At 45.8% G+C, this 18002-nt stretch overlaps 1 protein-coding gene across 1 annotated transcript; it reads left to right on the forward strand.

Annotated features, from left to right (window-relative positions):
• The first annotated feature begins 698 nt into the window (after window positions 1–698).
• Window positions 699–11455, forward strand: LOC147087649 (putative G protein-coupled receptor 139). Its single transcript, XM_085977818.1, has 2 exons — window positions 699–920; window positions 10452–11455. Exons 1-2 carry the CDS (start codon window positions 854–856, stop codon window positions 11360–11362), a joined length of 978 nt encoding a protein of 325 aa, XP_085833944.1. The 5' UTR covers window positions 699–853; the 3' UTR covers window positions 11363–11455.
• Window positions 11456–18002: the final 6547 nt, after the last annotated feature.

The raw sequence follows: 18002 nt of genomic DNA on the forward strand, positions 1-18002 counted from the left end.
GTATTGGTTTGAGGGGCTGTACTATTTTGAGGGGTTTTATTAGTTTGAGGGGCTGTATTAGTTTGAGGTGCTGTATTGGTTTGAGGGGCTGTATTGGTTTGAGGGGCTGTATTATTTTGAGGGGCTTTATTAGTTTGAGGGGCTGTATTAGTTTGAGGGTCTGTATTAGTTTGAGGGTCTGTATTAGTTTGAGGGTCTGTATTAGTTTGAGATCCTGTATTAGTTTCAGAAGCTGTCTTAGTTTGTGGTGCTTTATTATATTAGCGTACTGTATTAGTTTGAGAGGCTGTAATAGCTTGAGGGGCTGTATTAGTTTGATGCGCTTTATTAGATATTTTATTTTTATTTGGTTAAATAGATTCATTAGCTTTAGCGTATATATTGGTTTGAGAGGTACTGGTCGTTTAGGACATGGGAAAATTAAGAGCGCAGCCCCAGCCCAGAGTGCTGCACTGAGAGGGCACTCTAGCATTTGCAGTTTGATTACTGAATGAGCACAACAGCATGAAGGACATCACAGAAACAATATGAGATATGAGATGTACTGAAGGTGTTTGAAACAACAAACCTAGTGCTGGGAGAACACAGCTTGCAATTTCCATTGGTTAATTAATATGATCAGAATTCTCAAGTCTTTGGGGTTTTCAATTTAAAACTCAGCGCTAAATATATTCCATTATAACAGGGAATTAACTTGGCTGTCGTAACTTGTTTGTTCAACCTTTTAACAATGTTGCAACCTCAATCTCCCCGTGGAGATCGCGCAGGGTATAAATGAAAGGCTGTGGGATTCGGCTCAGCGTTTAATTCAGAGAGATTGCCTGCAGCACGGACACATCGCTTCACACAGAAAATGTATCACACATTTGAGAGTGTCCAGAAAATATATTACATGATCCTTGCCGTCATTGGAGTTCCTGGTAAGTGATAATAACCATTGAAGTTGTGTAAATCTGTCTGTGAGCTGTTCTCTGCTTTAGCTCTCTGGCTGATAATGTTACATGCTCGTCTAGTGGACATAGTTTTACAGACCTGCGATCAGTGTTTGGTAATTTCGTTAAGTCTAGTGTCTTGACACAACCTGTTTAATGCCATTTCCTGAACTGAAAATATACCTGTTTGTAGCTCACAGGCTCTCTGAATGATCAAGTTATTGCCGTTAGTGGAATATGATGTACAGTTAAATCAGTCCTCATTCCGGGAAATGTCTCTGAGAAAAGGTGTTAGTGCAATGGTCTGTCACTGTAAAATTGTACTAAGTGTGGGTCACTAACCAGAGTGGAACACCTGACCCCAGTGACTATGTATTACTTGGAGTATCTCTCACTGTAGAATTTTACTGAGTGTGGGTCACTAACCAGAGTGGAACACCTGACCCCAGTGACTATGGATTACTTGGAGTATCTCTCACTGTAGAATGTTACTGAGTGTGGGTCACTAACTGGAGTGGAACACCTGACCCCAGTGACTATGGATTACTTGGAGTATCTCTCACTGTAGAATTTTACTGAGTGTGGATCACTAACCAGAGTGGAACACCTGACCCCAGTGACTATGTATTACTTGGAGTACCTCTCACTGTAGACTTTTACTGAGTGTGGGTCACTAACCGGAGTGGAACACCTGACCCCAGTGAATATGTATTACTTGGAGTATCTCTCACTGTAGAATTTTACTGAGTGTAGATCACTAACTGGCGTGGAAGAATTCAGTTCGACTTTGTAATCACTATTTTAGGTGACTGATTTCTCCCCTCCATTTTCTTTTGAAGTGCAGCTCGGAACAGAGTGTACAGCTGCGAGTTTGGTGAGAGAGGGAGTTCGCGGAGGGAGCTGTTACTTTCTTTTTCTATCTTTGTCAGCTTCCAGGAGAGCAGGAGTTACAAAGCTTTACAAGAGGGTACGGAGAACCAGCGGACGTTCGGCTCAGTGGCACCACCCCGCTCCCGCTCCCCGCATTTGGAGAAAAATAAAAGGTGACATCACAGGAAAAAGGTTGAGGGATTGGTTGGTGAGTATTTTGCTCACTGCCCTTATCATTTAAAGCCAAGAACATTTATTAGTAATTGAAAGGTTTCAATAGTACTAATTTGTATCAGTAACAAATCTTATTAAAAGTAGTACCGTTTATTAATTAATAAAAATAAAGTAATTAAACCTCTATAATTAATGCAGGGCAGGTGATGTGTGGCGACTGCAGTACGTGGGAGCTACTGGATGCGTGATCCAGGATGAGCACATCTGCGGTAAGTGTCTGCGGCTCGAGGAGCTTCGGCTCAGAGTTGATGAGCTGGAGGCCGAGCTGCGGAAACTGCGATGCATCATGGAGGGGGAAAGTTATCTGGCCACTTTATTCCAGGAGGCAGTCACACCCCTTAGGATAGTGTCTTCTGATTTGGTCAGTGGTCCAGGGCATGAGTATGTGACTGCGAGTGAGGCAGGTATGGGGATCCAGGACGTGGAGGAGCCTCAGCCTTTGCAATTGTCCAACAGGTTTGAGCTTCTTGCGAAAAGTATGGATGAAAGTGGTGGCTGCAGGATGGATGAGCAAACTGACCATGGCACCGAGATACAGGAAGCCGTTCAAGCGGGGGTAGTTAATAGGAATGTAGCAGTAATTTGGGACAGCATAGTCAGGGAATAAAAACAGTTCGCTGCGGCCAAGAGTGAGATTACAGACAGCTGTGTTGCCTGCCCGGTGACAGGGTTCGGGACATCTGCTCTGGGCTGGACAGGAACTTGCAGGGTGAGGGGGAGGAGCCAATGGTCGTGGTCAATGTAGGTGCCAACGATATAGGTAGTACTAGGAAAGAGGTTCTGCTGAGAGAGTATGAGCAGCTAGGGGTTAAGCTAAAAAGCAGAACATCAAGGGTAACAATATCTGCATTATTACCCGAGCCACGAGCAATTTGCCATAGCGTAAATAAAATAAGAGTGATGAATGCGTGGCTGAAAGCCTGGTGTGGGAGAAATTGGTTTCAATTCCTAGGGCACTGGCACCAGTAGTGGGGAAAGTAGGATATCTATATTTGGGTCGGTCATCACCTGCACTGTGCTTGGACCAGTGTTCTGGCGAGTCGTATAATTAGGGTAGTAGCGAGGGCTTTAAACTAAATATTGGGGGCATGGGATCAAATTAGGGAAGATGTTGTAATTTAAAGATTAGAGACAAGGCAATAGAAAAAGATATTAACGTGGAAAATGTTAAACAGACAGTGACCGAAATTATAGAGAGTACACAGCTAAGAGTAAATCAACAGATAAGGCTAGAGGTTACAAAAGTAATATAAAGGCAAAACTAAAGGCACTGCATCTGAACGGAATTAGCATGCGAAACAAAGCAGATGAACTGAAAGCGCAAATAGAAATAAATAAATCTGATTTGATAGCCATTACAGAAACATGGCTGCAGGGTTATGTAGATTGGGACCCGAATATTGAAGTGTACATGATATTTCGGAAGGCCAGGAAGGTGGTAAAAGTTGGAAGGGTGGATCTGTTAATTAATGATGGTATTAGCACTATAGAGAGTGAAGACTTAAGTTCAGGAAACCAGGATGTAGAAGCGGTTTGGGTAGAGATGAGAACTGATAAATGCAAGAAGTCACTTGTGGGAGTGGTGTACTGGCCAGCTAACAGTAACCACATGGTAGGATGGAGTATAAAGGAAGAAATAATGGGAGCTTCTCAGAAGGGTTCAGCAATAATCAGGGGATTTTAAACTGCATATAGACTGGAAAAATCAGACGGGCAAAGTTGGCATCGATGAAGAGTTCTTGGAATGTTTTCTGGATAGTTTCTTACAAAATCACGTTCTGGAGCCAACCAGAGAGCAGGCTAAATTAGACCTGGTGTTCTGCAAGGAGATAGTATTAATCAATGACCTCATAGCGAAGGCGCCCCTAGGTAGCAGCGATCATAATATGATTGAATTTTACAATCAGTTTGACAGAGAGAAGAGTGGGTCCAAGACTTGTAATTTAAGCTTACATAAGGACATTTAAGAGTGCATGAAAGCAGAGCTAGTTAAAGTGAACTGGCAAATTAGGTTAAGGGATAGATCAATAGAGTTGTAGTGGCAGTCAATTAAGGGGATGTTTCAAAATACACACAATATATGCAATCGAACGAGAAAGGAAAGTTTTTATAGATATTTATAAAAGAAAAGATTTAACAAAGTTAGCATTGGTCCTATAAAAAGTGAGGCTGGGGAATTAATAATGGATAATAAGGAGATGGCTGTTGAATTGAACAGGTATTTTGCATCGGTCTCCACTATAGCGGATACAACTAAAATCCCAGAAATAGCTGAAATCAGGAAATGGAAGGGAGGGAGGAAATCAAGATAATTATAATCACCAGGGAAGTGGTACTGAGCAAATTGTTGGAGATGCGGTCTATCAAGTCCGCGGGCCTGATTGACTTCATCCTAGGGACTTAAAAGAAGTGGCTAGTGAGATAGTTGATGCGTTGCGTTTAATTTTTTTCATTTCCCTAGATTCGGGGAAGGTTCCATTAGATTGGGAAATAGCGAATGTAACTTTATTCAAAATGGAAGGGAGACTGAAAGCAGGAAACTACAGGCCAGCTAGCTTACCATCTGTCATAGGAAAGATGTTAGAAACGATTATTAAAGGTGTTGTAGCAGGGCACTTCGAAAAGTTCAAATAATCAGGCATAGTCAACATGGTTTTGTGCAAGGGAAATCATGTTTAACAAATTTATTGGAGTTGTTTGAGGAAGTAACATGTGCTGTGGATAAAGGGGAAACTGTGGATGTACTGTCCTTAGATTTCCAGAAGGCATTTGTTAAGGTGCCACATCAAAGGTTATTGCAGAAAAGAAAAGCTCATATTGTAGGGGGTAACATATTGGCATGGATACAAGATTGGCTAGCTAACTGGAAACAGCGAGTAGGCATAAATGGGTCATTTTTTGATTGGCAAGATGTAACCAGTGGTGTGCCACAGGGATCAGTGCTGGGCTTCAACATTGTACATTTGTATAAATGACTTGGATGAAGGGACCGATCGTATTGTTGCTAAATTTGCGAATGCCACAAAGTTAGGTATGACGATACATTGTGAAGAGGACATTAGAAGGCCATAAAGGGATATAGATAGGATAAGTGAGAGGGCAAAGATCTGGCAAATGGAGCATAATGTGGGAAAATGTGAAGTTGTTCATTTTGGCAGGAAGAATAAAAAAGAAGCATAATATCTAGATGGTGAGAGATTTCAGAGCTCTGAGATGCAGAGGGATTTGGATGTCCTAGTCCATGAAGCGCAAAAGGTGCAGCAAGTAATTAGGCAAGCTAATAGAATGTTATAATTTATTGCGAGGGCAGCACGGTGGCATAGTGATTAGCACTGTTGCCTCACAGCGCCAGAGACCCGGGTTCGACTCCGGCCTCGGGTGACTGTCTGTGTGGAGTTTGCACATTCTCCCCGTGTTTGCGTGGGTTTTCTCCGGTTGCTCCGGTTTCCTCCCACAGTCCAAAGATGTGCGGGTTAGGATGATTGGCTATGATAAAAATTGACCCTTAGTGTTAGGAGGATTAAATACGTGGGGTTATTGGGATAGGGTGGGATATGTATTGGTGCAGGGGTTACGGGGATCGGGTGGGATATGTGTCGGTGCAGGCTCGATGGGCCGAAATGGCCTCTATCTGCACTGTGAGGTTTCTGTGATTCTGTGAATTGAATACAAAAGTAGGGAGGTTAAGCTACAGTTACACAGGGCATTGGTGAGACCACACCTGGAGGACTGTGTACAGTATTGGTCTCCTTATTTAAGGAAGGATGTAAATGCGTTGGAAGCAGTTCAGAGAAGGTTTGCTAGACCAAAACCTGGAATGGGCGGGTTGTCTTATGAGAAAAGTTTGTGCAGTCTTCGCTTGTATCCGATGGAGTTCAGAAAAGTAAGAGGTGACTTGATTGAAACATATACGATCCTGAGGGGTCTGGACAGGGTGGATGTGGCGAGGGTGTTTCCTCTTCTGCGAGAATCTAGAACTAGGGGTCACTATTTAAAAATAAGGGGTCACCCATTTAAAATGGAAATGAGGAGAAATGTTTTCTCTCAAAGGGCGGTGGATGCAGAGTCTTTGAATATTTTTAAGGCAGAGGTAGATAGATTCTCGGTTAGCAAGGGGGCGAAAGGTTATCGGGGGTGTGCGGGAATGTGGACTAATCGGATGAGCCATGATCTTATTTAATGGCGCAGCAGGCTCGAAGGGCCGAGTGGCCGACTCCTGCTCCTAAATCCTATGTTCGAAATTGATGGCGAAAGAGAATATTTTTGCTTTTGGGTAAAGATGTTTTAAAAACGCGTATGAAGTGAAATGCATTGATATTGAGCTGCAAGAACAGAAAAAGGTTTAAATACTTTTCTTACACTAAGAGTAGTTACTGTAAGCACTTCAGTTGTTTTAGTGCTGAATATTCCCCTTCCCCCAACACGTTCCTGTAAGCCTGTGGATCATGAGTACTGAATTTCGTTATCTGTCTACTAGTCAGGATGAATATTAGGCTGTGGTTTTTGATTATTGCACTTCGGAAACTGATTAATGTTTGACAGATCAGTTCTTATCTATGATTCAGAGGGCTAGAAATTCATCATAGCCTAGGAATGGGCTGTAGCATTAGAAAAGTTGGAGAATTAGTGTCAGGCGCTAATGCTTTAACGAGCATGCAACATTCATGAACAATGCTCAAATAAATGATTGGAAATCTATTTCAAGTTTTTAACCACAAGCTCATTGGCGTTACACTCAAAGGGTGGACCAATATCAGTAGCACTCTAATCACAAGTCATGATTGCCGCAGGCTTTTTCTTGTTCTGGAAGGGAAGGATCATTGATGCTGCAGAACTTCATTCTCAGCATGGCTGGCTGTGCAGCTGCCTCAGCAAGCTTCAGCAGGTCAAAGAAAAGGAGTTGGAGGACTAAAGCAGCTGTAGTCATTGCAGATCCATGCCCCAGGGAGAGTGCCTGCAGATTCTGCGATTAAATATTGGAGGCATTGGTGTTCGCTGTGGAGAGATGGATGGCGGTGCACTACCCAGCAAGTGGCAGAAGGCCCTCGCCAGAAGCCTTCTGCACCATGGGTAGGGAAGTAGCGCAGCACGTCTTGGGCAGAACTGTCATCCCCTGGATCCGCACAAAGTGCAGGAAGAAATTTAGCGACTTCACTTGCGTGGACAGGGTGAGTGAATGCTTCTACAAATCTATGTACCGCCATCTGAACCAATCTTCACACTCCACGAAAAGCACCACACCCGCAGCACTCAACCACCAACAAAATCTATCTACCAACACTCACAGCCACATCTCACACCTTGCACACAAAGACACCTATACACCGATGGCAAGCACATCAGCCAATCACATTGTTCCACAATCACTCACACACTTTCCTTTCCTTTCCTTCCTTTCCAAGGTCGTTCAGAACAGGAGGGGGCAGTAGCGCGCATGCGGTGTCCAAGTCGACACCTAACCACTGTCTGCGCTGAAGAAATGAGTGCTGCAGATTATTGGGCGCCAGGTGGTGGATGCCGTGGCCCCCGGCGACGTTGACCCCCTTGGGTACAACAACGGTATATTCTATCCTAATCCTTCTTCCAACATCCCTCTTCCCCCTCACGCCACAAGCCATTCACACATTCCCCCTAATCAGACTGTATGCATGCATTTCTCCCCTTCTGTCCCCTCCCCTCACCTTAGCATGACTCTTGTGCCAGTAAGATTTAAAGTAATGAGCAAGCAGCTGAGCAGCCTGTCCCTGAGGGCACTATACAGAGCGAGGTGGAAGAAGAGGAGGAGGAAGAACACACCGAGTCATTGCCTCTCTCTCCCTTAGGCACCAGCTCAGACACTGGCACTACTCCTTCTTTACAGGCTAGTATAGTCGCCGGATCTGCAGAAGGGAAGGCACCGGTGACGAGTGGGCTGCAGCAAGGTAAGGGGGAAAGGGTAGCTCAGGGCCCATCTCCCAGGAGGGCGAGTTCGACTGGGAGTTCGGCTGCACAGGACTCAGATCAGGACCTCGATGGTGAGGCTGCTAGAAGAATGGTGAAGGGCATGCACAGGGAGATGATAGGTGCAATAGCAAGGTTGCCCGAAATCACATCGGCAATGATAAAGAGCATGGAGGAGTCCGCCCACAAACTTGCACAATGCTTTGCACACACCTTGTATCCCATCATTTCCAGTCTGCAAGGAATGGTAGATTCCCAGAGAGACCTTGAGTCCCAGACCCGAAGACGCCTGTGAATGGCAAGCTGGCAGCTTCCATTGCAGCACAGGCAGAACTGACACAACGTTTAGTGCTGTAATGCAGTGTTTTCTTGATGGTATCCAAACTCAGACAGGTGCCATGCAGTCTCAGCTCTGACAGCTGCCATCGTGGCTGAGTCTATCACTGTCGACCAGAGCTTTCACGATATCTCAGCAGGTCAACAATCTGTGTTCCAACAGATTTCTTGGGATGATGTGGTGCTGCCCCGGGAGAGTGTCAGTGCATCAGTGGAGCAGGAACCTGCTGTCTTCTCCAGAATCACAGCATTCCTGCTCCCACAAATGCCACTAAGCCTTTGCCTGTCATCCAGCCAGCCCAGACAACTGCCGCCCGTGCTGAGGTGGTGCAGTCTCTAGCTGGCCCTTCCAGGCCCAGAGCTGGTTGAGTCGCTCTTCAAGACCATCTTAAGTATCCCGCAGGGAAACTCAGCAGCCTTCCACCAGTCCTGCTGCAGCCACTATGTCAAAACATCGTAGGAGCACTGGCGTGGGCAAATACACAGTAACGAGAAGCACCCAGCGACTGCAGAGGCGTGAATAGTTAATTCATTTTTATTAAGTATGTGTTCACTGATTATTCATAAATTTATTCATTAACTTTTATCCTTGAGTGGTGTCTCTCACTTCTTCTTTGCGCTGTGATATGGCCTGAAGTAAAGATGGTGATGTGGTGAGCAATGGAGATCTGTGGTATACTTCATTCGTATGTCAGTTATTTGAGTTGGTCACGGACCGCCCTTCTGGAAGGCTGATAGAGTGGATGTCTCCTCCCTCTCTCCTGTTGCTCCTCCTCCTCGTCTACCTCCTCGTGGTCCTCATCCTCCTCTTCCTCCTCGAACTCCTCCTCCACATCCTCCTCACCCTCTTCCTCCTCCTGAGGTGCTCCCGTAATCCCAGGTGGCAAGGGCTGGGCTCCCAAGTTGTGGCGCATGCAGCAAACATCAGGAAATGTGACACCCGCTCCAGCAAATACTGGAGGGCTCCTCCCGATCGGTCAAGGCAGTGGAACTGTTGCATCAGCATGCAGATGGTCTGCTCGATAATGTTCCTGGTGGCAGCATGGCGCTCATTATATGACTGCTGGGCAGGGGCGTTGGGTCTGCAGAGGGGAGTCATGAACCAGATGGAGAGCAGGTAGCCCTTGTCTCTGACCAGCTAGCCGTGAGCTTGATGTGGTGGCTGGAAGAGTGCGGGCACACCAGTCTTGGGCAGGATGAAGGCTGGTGCGTATATCTGAGGTCCACCCACCATTCTCTGCCAGATTCCCTGGTCACTGGAACCTTCTCCTCTTTTACAGATTTTCCGTCCTTGCCTCCCCCTCTGTTATTCTGCTACAGCCATTTATTCCTGATCTGGTCCAATTTTTTATTTCTTTAATTGTCCTATCTCCCTTGACCAATTATCCATTTTATTCCTGGATCACTTCTGCCCTCCACCCGAGCATAGACCTCTCAATTGTTCTTTCCTCCCCTCCCCTACTTTTCTCTGGTTCTATCATTGCTTTAAAACTGTTAATATCTAATATGTTTCAGTTCTGATGAAAGATAGTCGAACTTAAATGTTAACACTGTTTCTCTCTCCACAGATGATGCCTGACTTGATGTGTGTCCACATCATTATCTGTATTTATCAGAGTTACAGCATTCTTAATATTGTGCTTTTGATATCGACCAGGCGGGTTCGGTAGGCAGGGTATAGTTTTGTCGTTGACAGCTTCCCTGCATGAAGTCAGCAGGATTGGCCAGCTTGGGTTTCAGTCGGGGGGGGAGGAATCTGGAGAAGATCGCAGGACCAAGTCCATGGCCCTGAGATGCTGGGTGGCCGATCCTGGTTTTTTTTCCGATCCCCCGGCCCCGGGGGGTGATGGCTGTCCAATACCAGGGTGTGATCTGATCCCCGAACACGGGAAGGGTTCTGCAAATCCGGGGGCGGTCCAATCACGAGCCAGGATGGTAGTCCGATTTATCTGTTAAACTCGGAAGCAGGTGGTCTGGAGGCGGGCTGTGGTCGGATGGAGATTTAAACCTGATAATCTCTGACCTGACTAAAAAACAACCCGTTCTTGGTTATAAAATACGGCCCATATTCTCTGGGCCCAGATACGGAGAATGTTTGATCAGTAGTTTGCATTCTCTTTTCCCTGCTCTTTTTTTCAGTTAATTTAGTGGCGATTGTGATCCTGTCCCGGGGAAAGTGTGGGCTCTCCACCTGCACCACTCGCTATCTGGTGGCGATGGCAGCGGCAGATCTACTGGTCATCATCACTGAGGTCATACTGAACCAGATCAATTGGTATTATTTCCCAATGTGTTTCCTGGTCATCACTCCTGTGTGTAGTGTTCGCACTGTCCTGGTCGGTGCAGCCACAGACTGTTCTGTCTGGTTCACCGTCACTTTCACCTTCGATCGATTTGTGGCCATTTGTTGCCAGAATCTGAAAACAAAATATTGCACTGAGAAAACTGCGACTGTGGTTCTGGCAACAACCTGCATTCTGCTCTGTTTAAAAAACGTTCCCTTCTACTTTATATTTAAACCAGGAGAGATAATCGACAATGTGCCATGGTACTGTTACGTAAAACCAAGCTATTATTCTGAGCCCGGTTGGGTCGAATATGACTGGCTTGACACAATTTTAACTCCATTGCTCCCATTCGCTTTTATTTTGTTGCTCAACGCTCTGACAGTCAGACACATTTTAGTGGCCAGTCGAGTCCGTAAGGTACTGAGGGGTGAGAGCAAGGGAGAGAATCGCAGTGACCCAGAGATGGAGAGCAGAAGGAAGTCTGTGATTTTACTCTTCACCATATCTGGCAGCTTCATACTTCTGTGGTCGGTATATGTAATATATTTCATATACTATTACATTAGAGGTGTAGATTCCAATTATCACAATGATTCTATATCTATCTTTAATGAAGTCGGATATATGCTGCAGAATTTAAGTTGCTGCACAAACACATTTATTTATGGGGTGACCCAGTCCAAGTTCAGAGAGCAGTTGAAGAGTGCGGGGAAATATCCGGTTGCCTCAATTATTCAATTAATTAAGAAGCAGAACAACTGAGCGCAGCCCAGATTCGGGTCCCAGTGTTTCCAGCCCATAAATCTAATACTTACCCCAGAATGCCATCAACTGTATTACATCAGGAATCGCTGGTGATCTGAAAATAGAACCATCGGCGGAGCAAGCACTTTTTTTTAGAACGCAGCAGCATTTCTGACTGAGAGTTCTCACCTTGTCTTTCGGGACAGGACCACTAGCTTTTTGCATATATAGTGCATCATTTCACTTGCAGTTTCCAGAGTAAGAGCAACGTCAATAGGAAGGCAGGCAGAGCTGAGCGGTAGTTCTGGTGCTTATATTAAAAGATTAAGCAGCACTGAAACCGGATATTCGGCCCAACTAGTCTGTGCTGCTTATTGTGCTCCTCACGAGATTCCTTCCATTGGGTCCACCTCATCTCAGCCTCTCAGCAAAAACATCTTACATTTATACAGCGTCTTTAACGGAGTAAAAGATCCCAAGGTGCTTCACAGGAGGTTACAGAACAAAGGTGCGGTAGAGAGCCAGTAATGTATAGGGGTGGATCCCAGAGCTTAGTGCCGAAGATTGACAGCTGCAGTTTGTTGGCAGCAATAAGTGTAAGAAGTAGATTCCCGTCCCTGAACTGTCACAGAACTTCCTGATCCTACATCGATTTGCAATGTATTGACAGAAAGTTGTTTTTGTTGTATCTGTTGGGGGATCTGTAACAGCAAATTTTAGCCAACCAATGAGAACAACCTTCAATTTATTTTACATGTTGTTATTTAATGTGTACTGATTTTTTTTTTGCTGTTCATATTCCACACTTCTGGTAAGTAATTTTCAGCCTCTGATCTCACTCTGTACTCCGGGCAGTCACTGAGTGGATAACTAGTGCCTGGCCCTGCTGTATTCTAACAGTAATGTGATATTACTTTGTTCTTTTTGTCCACGTTACTTTGTGAGTTTTGAAGAATTAAGAATAAAGATTGAAGGGTAAATTGATTTGACATGAAATTGGTCATTTTCTTCTGAACTATTGATAGCTAGGAAAGTAAATGTTTTATTGTAAAAGAAAGTTGGAAATATCAATTTATTTACCGCCTGTCACAAACTTGGAACGTCCCAAAGTGGTTTTGCAGCCTCGGGTCAGGAGTCACACGCGGCACACATTGGGCGTGGGGCTGGAGCCGGAATCCGTGTTCAAAAAGCACCAATCACTGACATGATTGTGGCGTCATCCACCACAGGGCAAAAGGCAACAGCTGGCGGCCAAGTTTGTATCACCTATAGACGGCCAGGTTTGTGTTAACAACAGCCAGTATCTTTGTGTCACCTGCAGACGACCGTTTCTCTGTGACCTACAGGCGACCGTGTTTCTGTCACCTACAGAAGGCCAAATTTGTGTCACTTACAGATGGTTATATTTGTGTAAGCTACAAACAGCCATGTTTCTGTGACCTGCAGACCGCTATGTGTAAGACACGTGCAGAGGTCTTGGTTGTATGACCTACAGACGGCCATGTTTGTGTCATTTACAAACGGCCATGTTTGTGTTACCTACAGACGGCCAGATTTGTGCCACCTACAGACGGTCATATATTTGTGTCACATACTGATGGCCATGTTTATGTCTCCTACAGACGGCCATGTTTGTGTCACCTACAGACGGTCATATATTTGTGTCACATACTGATGGCCATGTTTATGCCTCCTACAGACGGCCAAGTTTGTGTCACCTACAGACGTCCATATTTGTGTCACCTACAGACGGCCATGTTTATGTCACCTACAGACAGCCAGGTTTTTGTCAGCTACAGATTGACATCTTTGCGTCACATACAAACTGTTTCCCTCACCTACTGACAACAATGTCTGTGTCACCAGCAGCTGGCCATGATTTTATCAGCTACAGACGGCCATGATTGTTTCATCAATTTCCGGCCATGTTGTTTCTCCTACAGACGGCCATATTTGAATCACCTAGAGACGGCCATATTTGAATCACCTAGTGACGGCCATGTTTGTGTCACCTACAGACGGCCATGGTTGTGTCATCTATAGACTGCCATGTTTATGTCACCTACAGATGGCCATATTTGAATCTCCTACAGGCGGCCATGTTTGTGGCATCTACATACGGGCTTGTTTGTATCACCTACAGACTGCCATGTTTGTGTCACCTACGGCCAGCCTTGTTTCTATCGCCTACTAACAACCATGTTAATGTCACCTACAGAATGGCATGTTTGTATCACCTACAGACGGCCATGTTTGTGTCACCTACTGACGGCCATGTTTGTGTCACCTACAGACGGCCTTGCTTGTGTCACTTACGAATGGCCATGTTTGCATCACCTACAGATGGCCATGTTTGTGTCATCTACAGACTGCATTTTTGAATCACCTACGAAAACAATGTTAGTGCCACCTACAGAAGGCCATGTTTGTGTCACCTACAGACGGCCATGTTTGATTCGCCTACTAAAACAATGCTTGTGTCACCTACAGATGGCCATGTTTGTGTCATCTACAGACGGACATGTTTGTGTCATCTACAGACGGACATGTTTGTGCCATCTACAGACTGCCATGTTTGTGTCACCTGTAAACGGCCATGTTTGTGACATTTACAGACAGCCATGTTTGTATCACGTACAGCCGGCCATGTTTTTGTCACCTACAGACGGCCATGTTTGAATCACCTACAGACAGCCATGTTGGTATCACCTACCGACGGCTTTGTTTGCGTCACCTACAGACGGCCATGTTTGTATCACCTACAGATGGCCCTTTTTGAATCACCTACAAACGGACATTAATGTCTCACATACTGCCAGCCCTATTTGTCTCACCTACTGACAACCACGATTGTGTCATCTACAGACGGTCATATTTGTGTCACCTACAGACGGCCATGTTTGTATCACCTACTGACAGCCATGTGTGTGTCACCTACAGACGGTGGTGTTTGTGCCACCTACAGACGGCAAAGATTGTGTCATATAGAGCCGGCCATGTTTATGTCACCTACAGACGGCCATGTTTGAATCACCTACAGACTGCCCTGATTGTGTCACCTACAGATGGCCATTGTGTATCACCTACTAAAACAATGTTTGTGTCACCTACAGAAGCCCATGTTTGTGTCACCTACTGACAGCCATGTTTTTATCAATTACAGATAGCTGTGTTTGTGTCAGCAACAGACTGCCATGTTTGTGTCACCTACAGATGGCCATGTTTGTGTCACCTACAGACGGCCATGTTTGTGTCACCTGCTGACGGCCATGTTTGTGTCACCTACAGATGGCCTTGTTTGTGTCACTTACGAATGGCCATGTTTGTATCACCTACAGACTGCTATGTTTGTGTGACATACAGACTGCCATGCTTGCGTCACCTACATAAGGCCATGTTAATATCACCGAAGCCCGCCATGTTGATGTCACCTAGAAACAGCCATGTTTGTGTCACCTCAAGGCGGCCTTGATAGTGCCACCTACAGATGGCCAATTTTGCATCACATACAGTCTGTCATTTTGTGTCATCTTCAGACGGCCATGCTGGTGTCACCGAGGGATGGCCATGTTTGTGTAAGCTACAGACGGCCATGTATGTTTCACCTGGAGCCGACCATGATTGTGACAGCTACAGACGGCCATATTTTAGTCACCTACGGACAGCCCTGTTTGCGTCAGCTACAGACTGTCAAGTTTGTGTCACTTACAGACAGCTTGGTTTGTGTCAGCTACAAATGGCCCTGTTTGCGTCACCGACAGACGGCCATCACAGTGTCACCTACAGCCGGCGAATTTTGTGTCAGCGACAGAGGGCTGTGTTTGCATCACCTACAGATGGCCGCATTTGTTTCACCTAATGACAGCCATGTTTGCGTCACCTACAGGCGGCCAGGATTGTGTCACCTACAGACGGCCATGTTTGTATCAGCAACAGACGGCCGTGTTTGTGTCACCTACAGATGACTGTGCTTTTATCACCTACTGACTACCATGTTTGTGACACACTCAGGCAGCTGTGTTTGTGTATCCTACAGATGGCGATGTTTGTGTCATCTACAGACGGCCATGTTTGTGTCACCTGCAGACGGCCATGTTTGTGTCATCTACAGATGCCCATGTTTGTGTCACCTACAGACGGCAATGTTTGCCTCACCTAATGACAACCATATTTGTGTCACCAACAGACGGCTGTGTTTGTTTCACCTGCAGACGGCCATGTTTGTCTCATCTACAGATGCCCATGTTTGTGTCACCTACAGACGGCAATGTTTGCCTCACCTAATGACAACCATATTTGTGTCACCAACAGGTGGCCATGTTTGTGTTACATACAGACGGCCATGATTGTGTCGCCTACATACGGCCATGTTGGTGTCACTTACATACGGCCATGTTTGAAACACCTACAGACGGCCATGATTGTGTCACCTACAGACGGCCATGTTTGTATCACCTACAGACGGCCATGATTGTGTCACCTACAGACGGCCATGTTTGAATCAACTACAGACAGCCATGTTTGTGTCACCTACATACGGCCATGTTTGTATCACCTACAGACGGCCATGATTGTGTCACCTACAGATGGCCATGTTTGTATCACCTACAGACGGCCATGTTTGTGTCACCTACAGACGGCCATGATTGTGTCACCTACAGACGGCCATGTTTGTATCACCTACTAAAACAATGTTTGTGTCACCTACAGAAGGCCAGGTTTGTGTCACCTACTGACAGCCATGTTTGTATCAATTACAGATAGCTGTGCTTGTGTCAGCAACAGACTGCCATGTTTGTGTCACCTACTGATGGCCATGTTTGTGTCACCAACAGATGGCCTTGTTTGTGTCACTTACGAATGGCCATTTGTGTATCACCTACAGACTGCTATGTTTGTGTCACATACAGACTGCCATGTTTTCGTCACCTACATATGGCCATGTTTTTATCACCGAAGCCCGCCATGTTGATGTCACCTAGAGACGGCCATGTTTGTGTCACCTCAAGGCGGCCTTGATAGTGCCACCTACAGATGGCCAATTTTGCATCACATACCGACTGTCATTTTGTGTCATTTCAGACGGCTATGCTGGTGTCACCTAAAGATGGCCATGTTTGTGTGAGCTACAGACGGCCATGTTTGTTTCACCTGGAGACGACCATGATTGCGACAGCTACAGACAGCCATGTTTTTGTCACCTACAGATGGCCGTGTTTGCGTCACCTACATCCTGTCATGTTTGTGTCATTTACAGACAGCTTGGTTTGTGTCACCTATAAATGGCCCTGTTTGCATCACCGACAGATGGCCATCACAGTGTCAGCTACAACTGGTGAAGTTTGTGTCAGCGACAGAGGGCTGTGTTTGCATCACCTGCAGTTGGCCGCATTTGTTTCACCTACTGACAACCATGTTAGTGACACATTCAGGCAGCTGTGTTTGTGTCTCCTAGAGATGGCCATATTTGTGTCACCTATAGAAGCCCATGTTTGCGTCACCTGCAGACGCCCATGTTTGTGTCACCTACAGACGGCAAATTTAGTCTCACCTAATGACAACCATATTTGTGTCAGCAACAGATGGCTGTGTTTGTTTAACCTGCAGACGGCGATGTTTGTGTCACCAACAGACGGCCATGGTTGTGTCACCTAGAGACTGCCATGTTTTTGTCACCTACAGACGGCTGTGTTTGTGTCGCCTACAGATGGCCATGTTTGGGTCAGCAACAGCCGGCCATGCTTGTGTAACCTACATACGGGCATGTTTGTGTCACCTGCAGACAGCCATGATTGTATCAACTACTGACAACCATGTTTGTGTCACCTACAGACCGCCATTTTTGTATCACCTACAGACGGCCATGTTTGTGTCACCTACATACGTTCAAGTTGTATCACGTACTGACTGCCATGTTTGTGTCACCTACAGACGGCCATGATTTTGTGAACTACAGATGGCTTTGTTGTGTCAGCAACAGACGGCCATGTCTGCGTCACTTACATATGGCCATGTTTGTATCACCTAGAGATGGCCATATTTGTGTCACCTCAAGACGGCCATGTTTGTGTTACCGACAGGTGGACATGTGTGCGGAACGTATGGATGGCCATGTCTGTGTGACCTAAAGATGGCCATGTGTGGGTTACCTACAGATGGCCATACCTGTGTGATGTACAGACGGCCATGTGGGTGTCACCTACAGAGGGCCATGTCTGTGTGACCTACAGTCGGCCATGTTTGTTTCACTTACAGACGGTCATGTTTGTGTCACCTACAGACAGCCATGTTGCGTCACCTACAGACTGTCATGTTTCTGTCATCTTCAGACGACCACGCTTGTGTCACCTACAGACGGCTACATTTGCGTCACCTACAGATGTCCATGTCTGTGTGACCTACAGATGGGCATGTTTGTTTCACCTACAGACGACCATGTTTGTGTCAGCTACAGACGGCCAAACGTTTGTCACCAACAGACTGTCATGTTTGTGTCACTTTCATACGGCAGTGTTTGTATCGCCTACAGACAGCCAAGCTTGTGTCACCTACAGATGGCCATGTTTGTGTCAATTACAGACGGCCATGTTTGTGTGAACGACAAATGGCCATGTTAGTGTCTCCGACTGACGGCCGTATTTGTGTCCCCTACAAGATG

This window comes from Somniosus microcephalus, unplaced genomic scaffold (assembly GCF_052327205.1).
Source record: "Somniosus microcephalus isolate GS21.2 unplaced genomic scaffold, FLI_Smic_1.0 unresolved_chr5, whole genome shotgun sequence".
In the NCBI taxonomy this organism is placed as follows: Eukaryota; Metazoa; Chordata; class Chondrichthyes; order Squaliformes; family Somniosidae; genus Somniosus; species Somniosus microcephalus.

Coding starts and splice junctions, on each gene's coding strand:
- LOC147087649 (XM_085977818.1), top strand. CDS start 854: ATGTATCACACATTTGAGAGTGTCCAGAAAATATATTACATGATCCTT. Junction 921..10,451: donor TGCCGTCATTGGAGTTCCTG/GTAAGTGATAAT, acceptor TCTTTTTTTCAG/TTAATTTAGTGGCGATTGTG.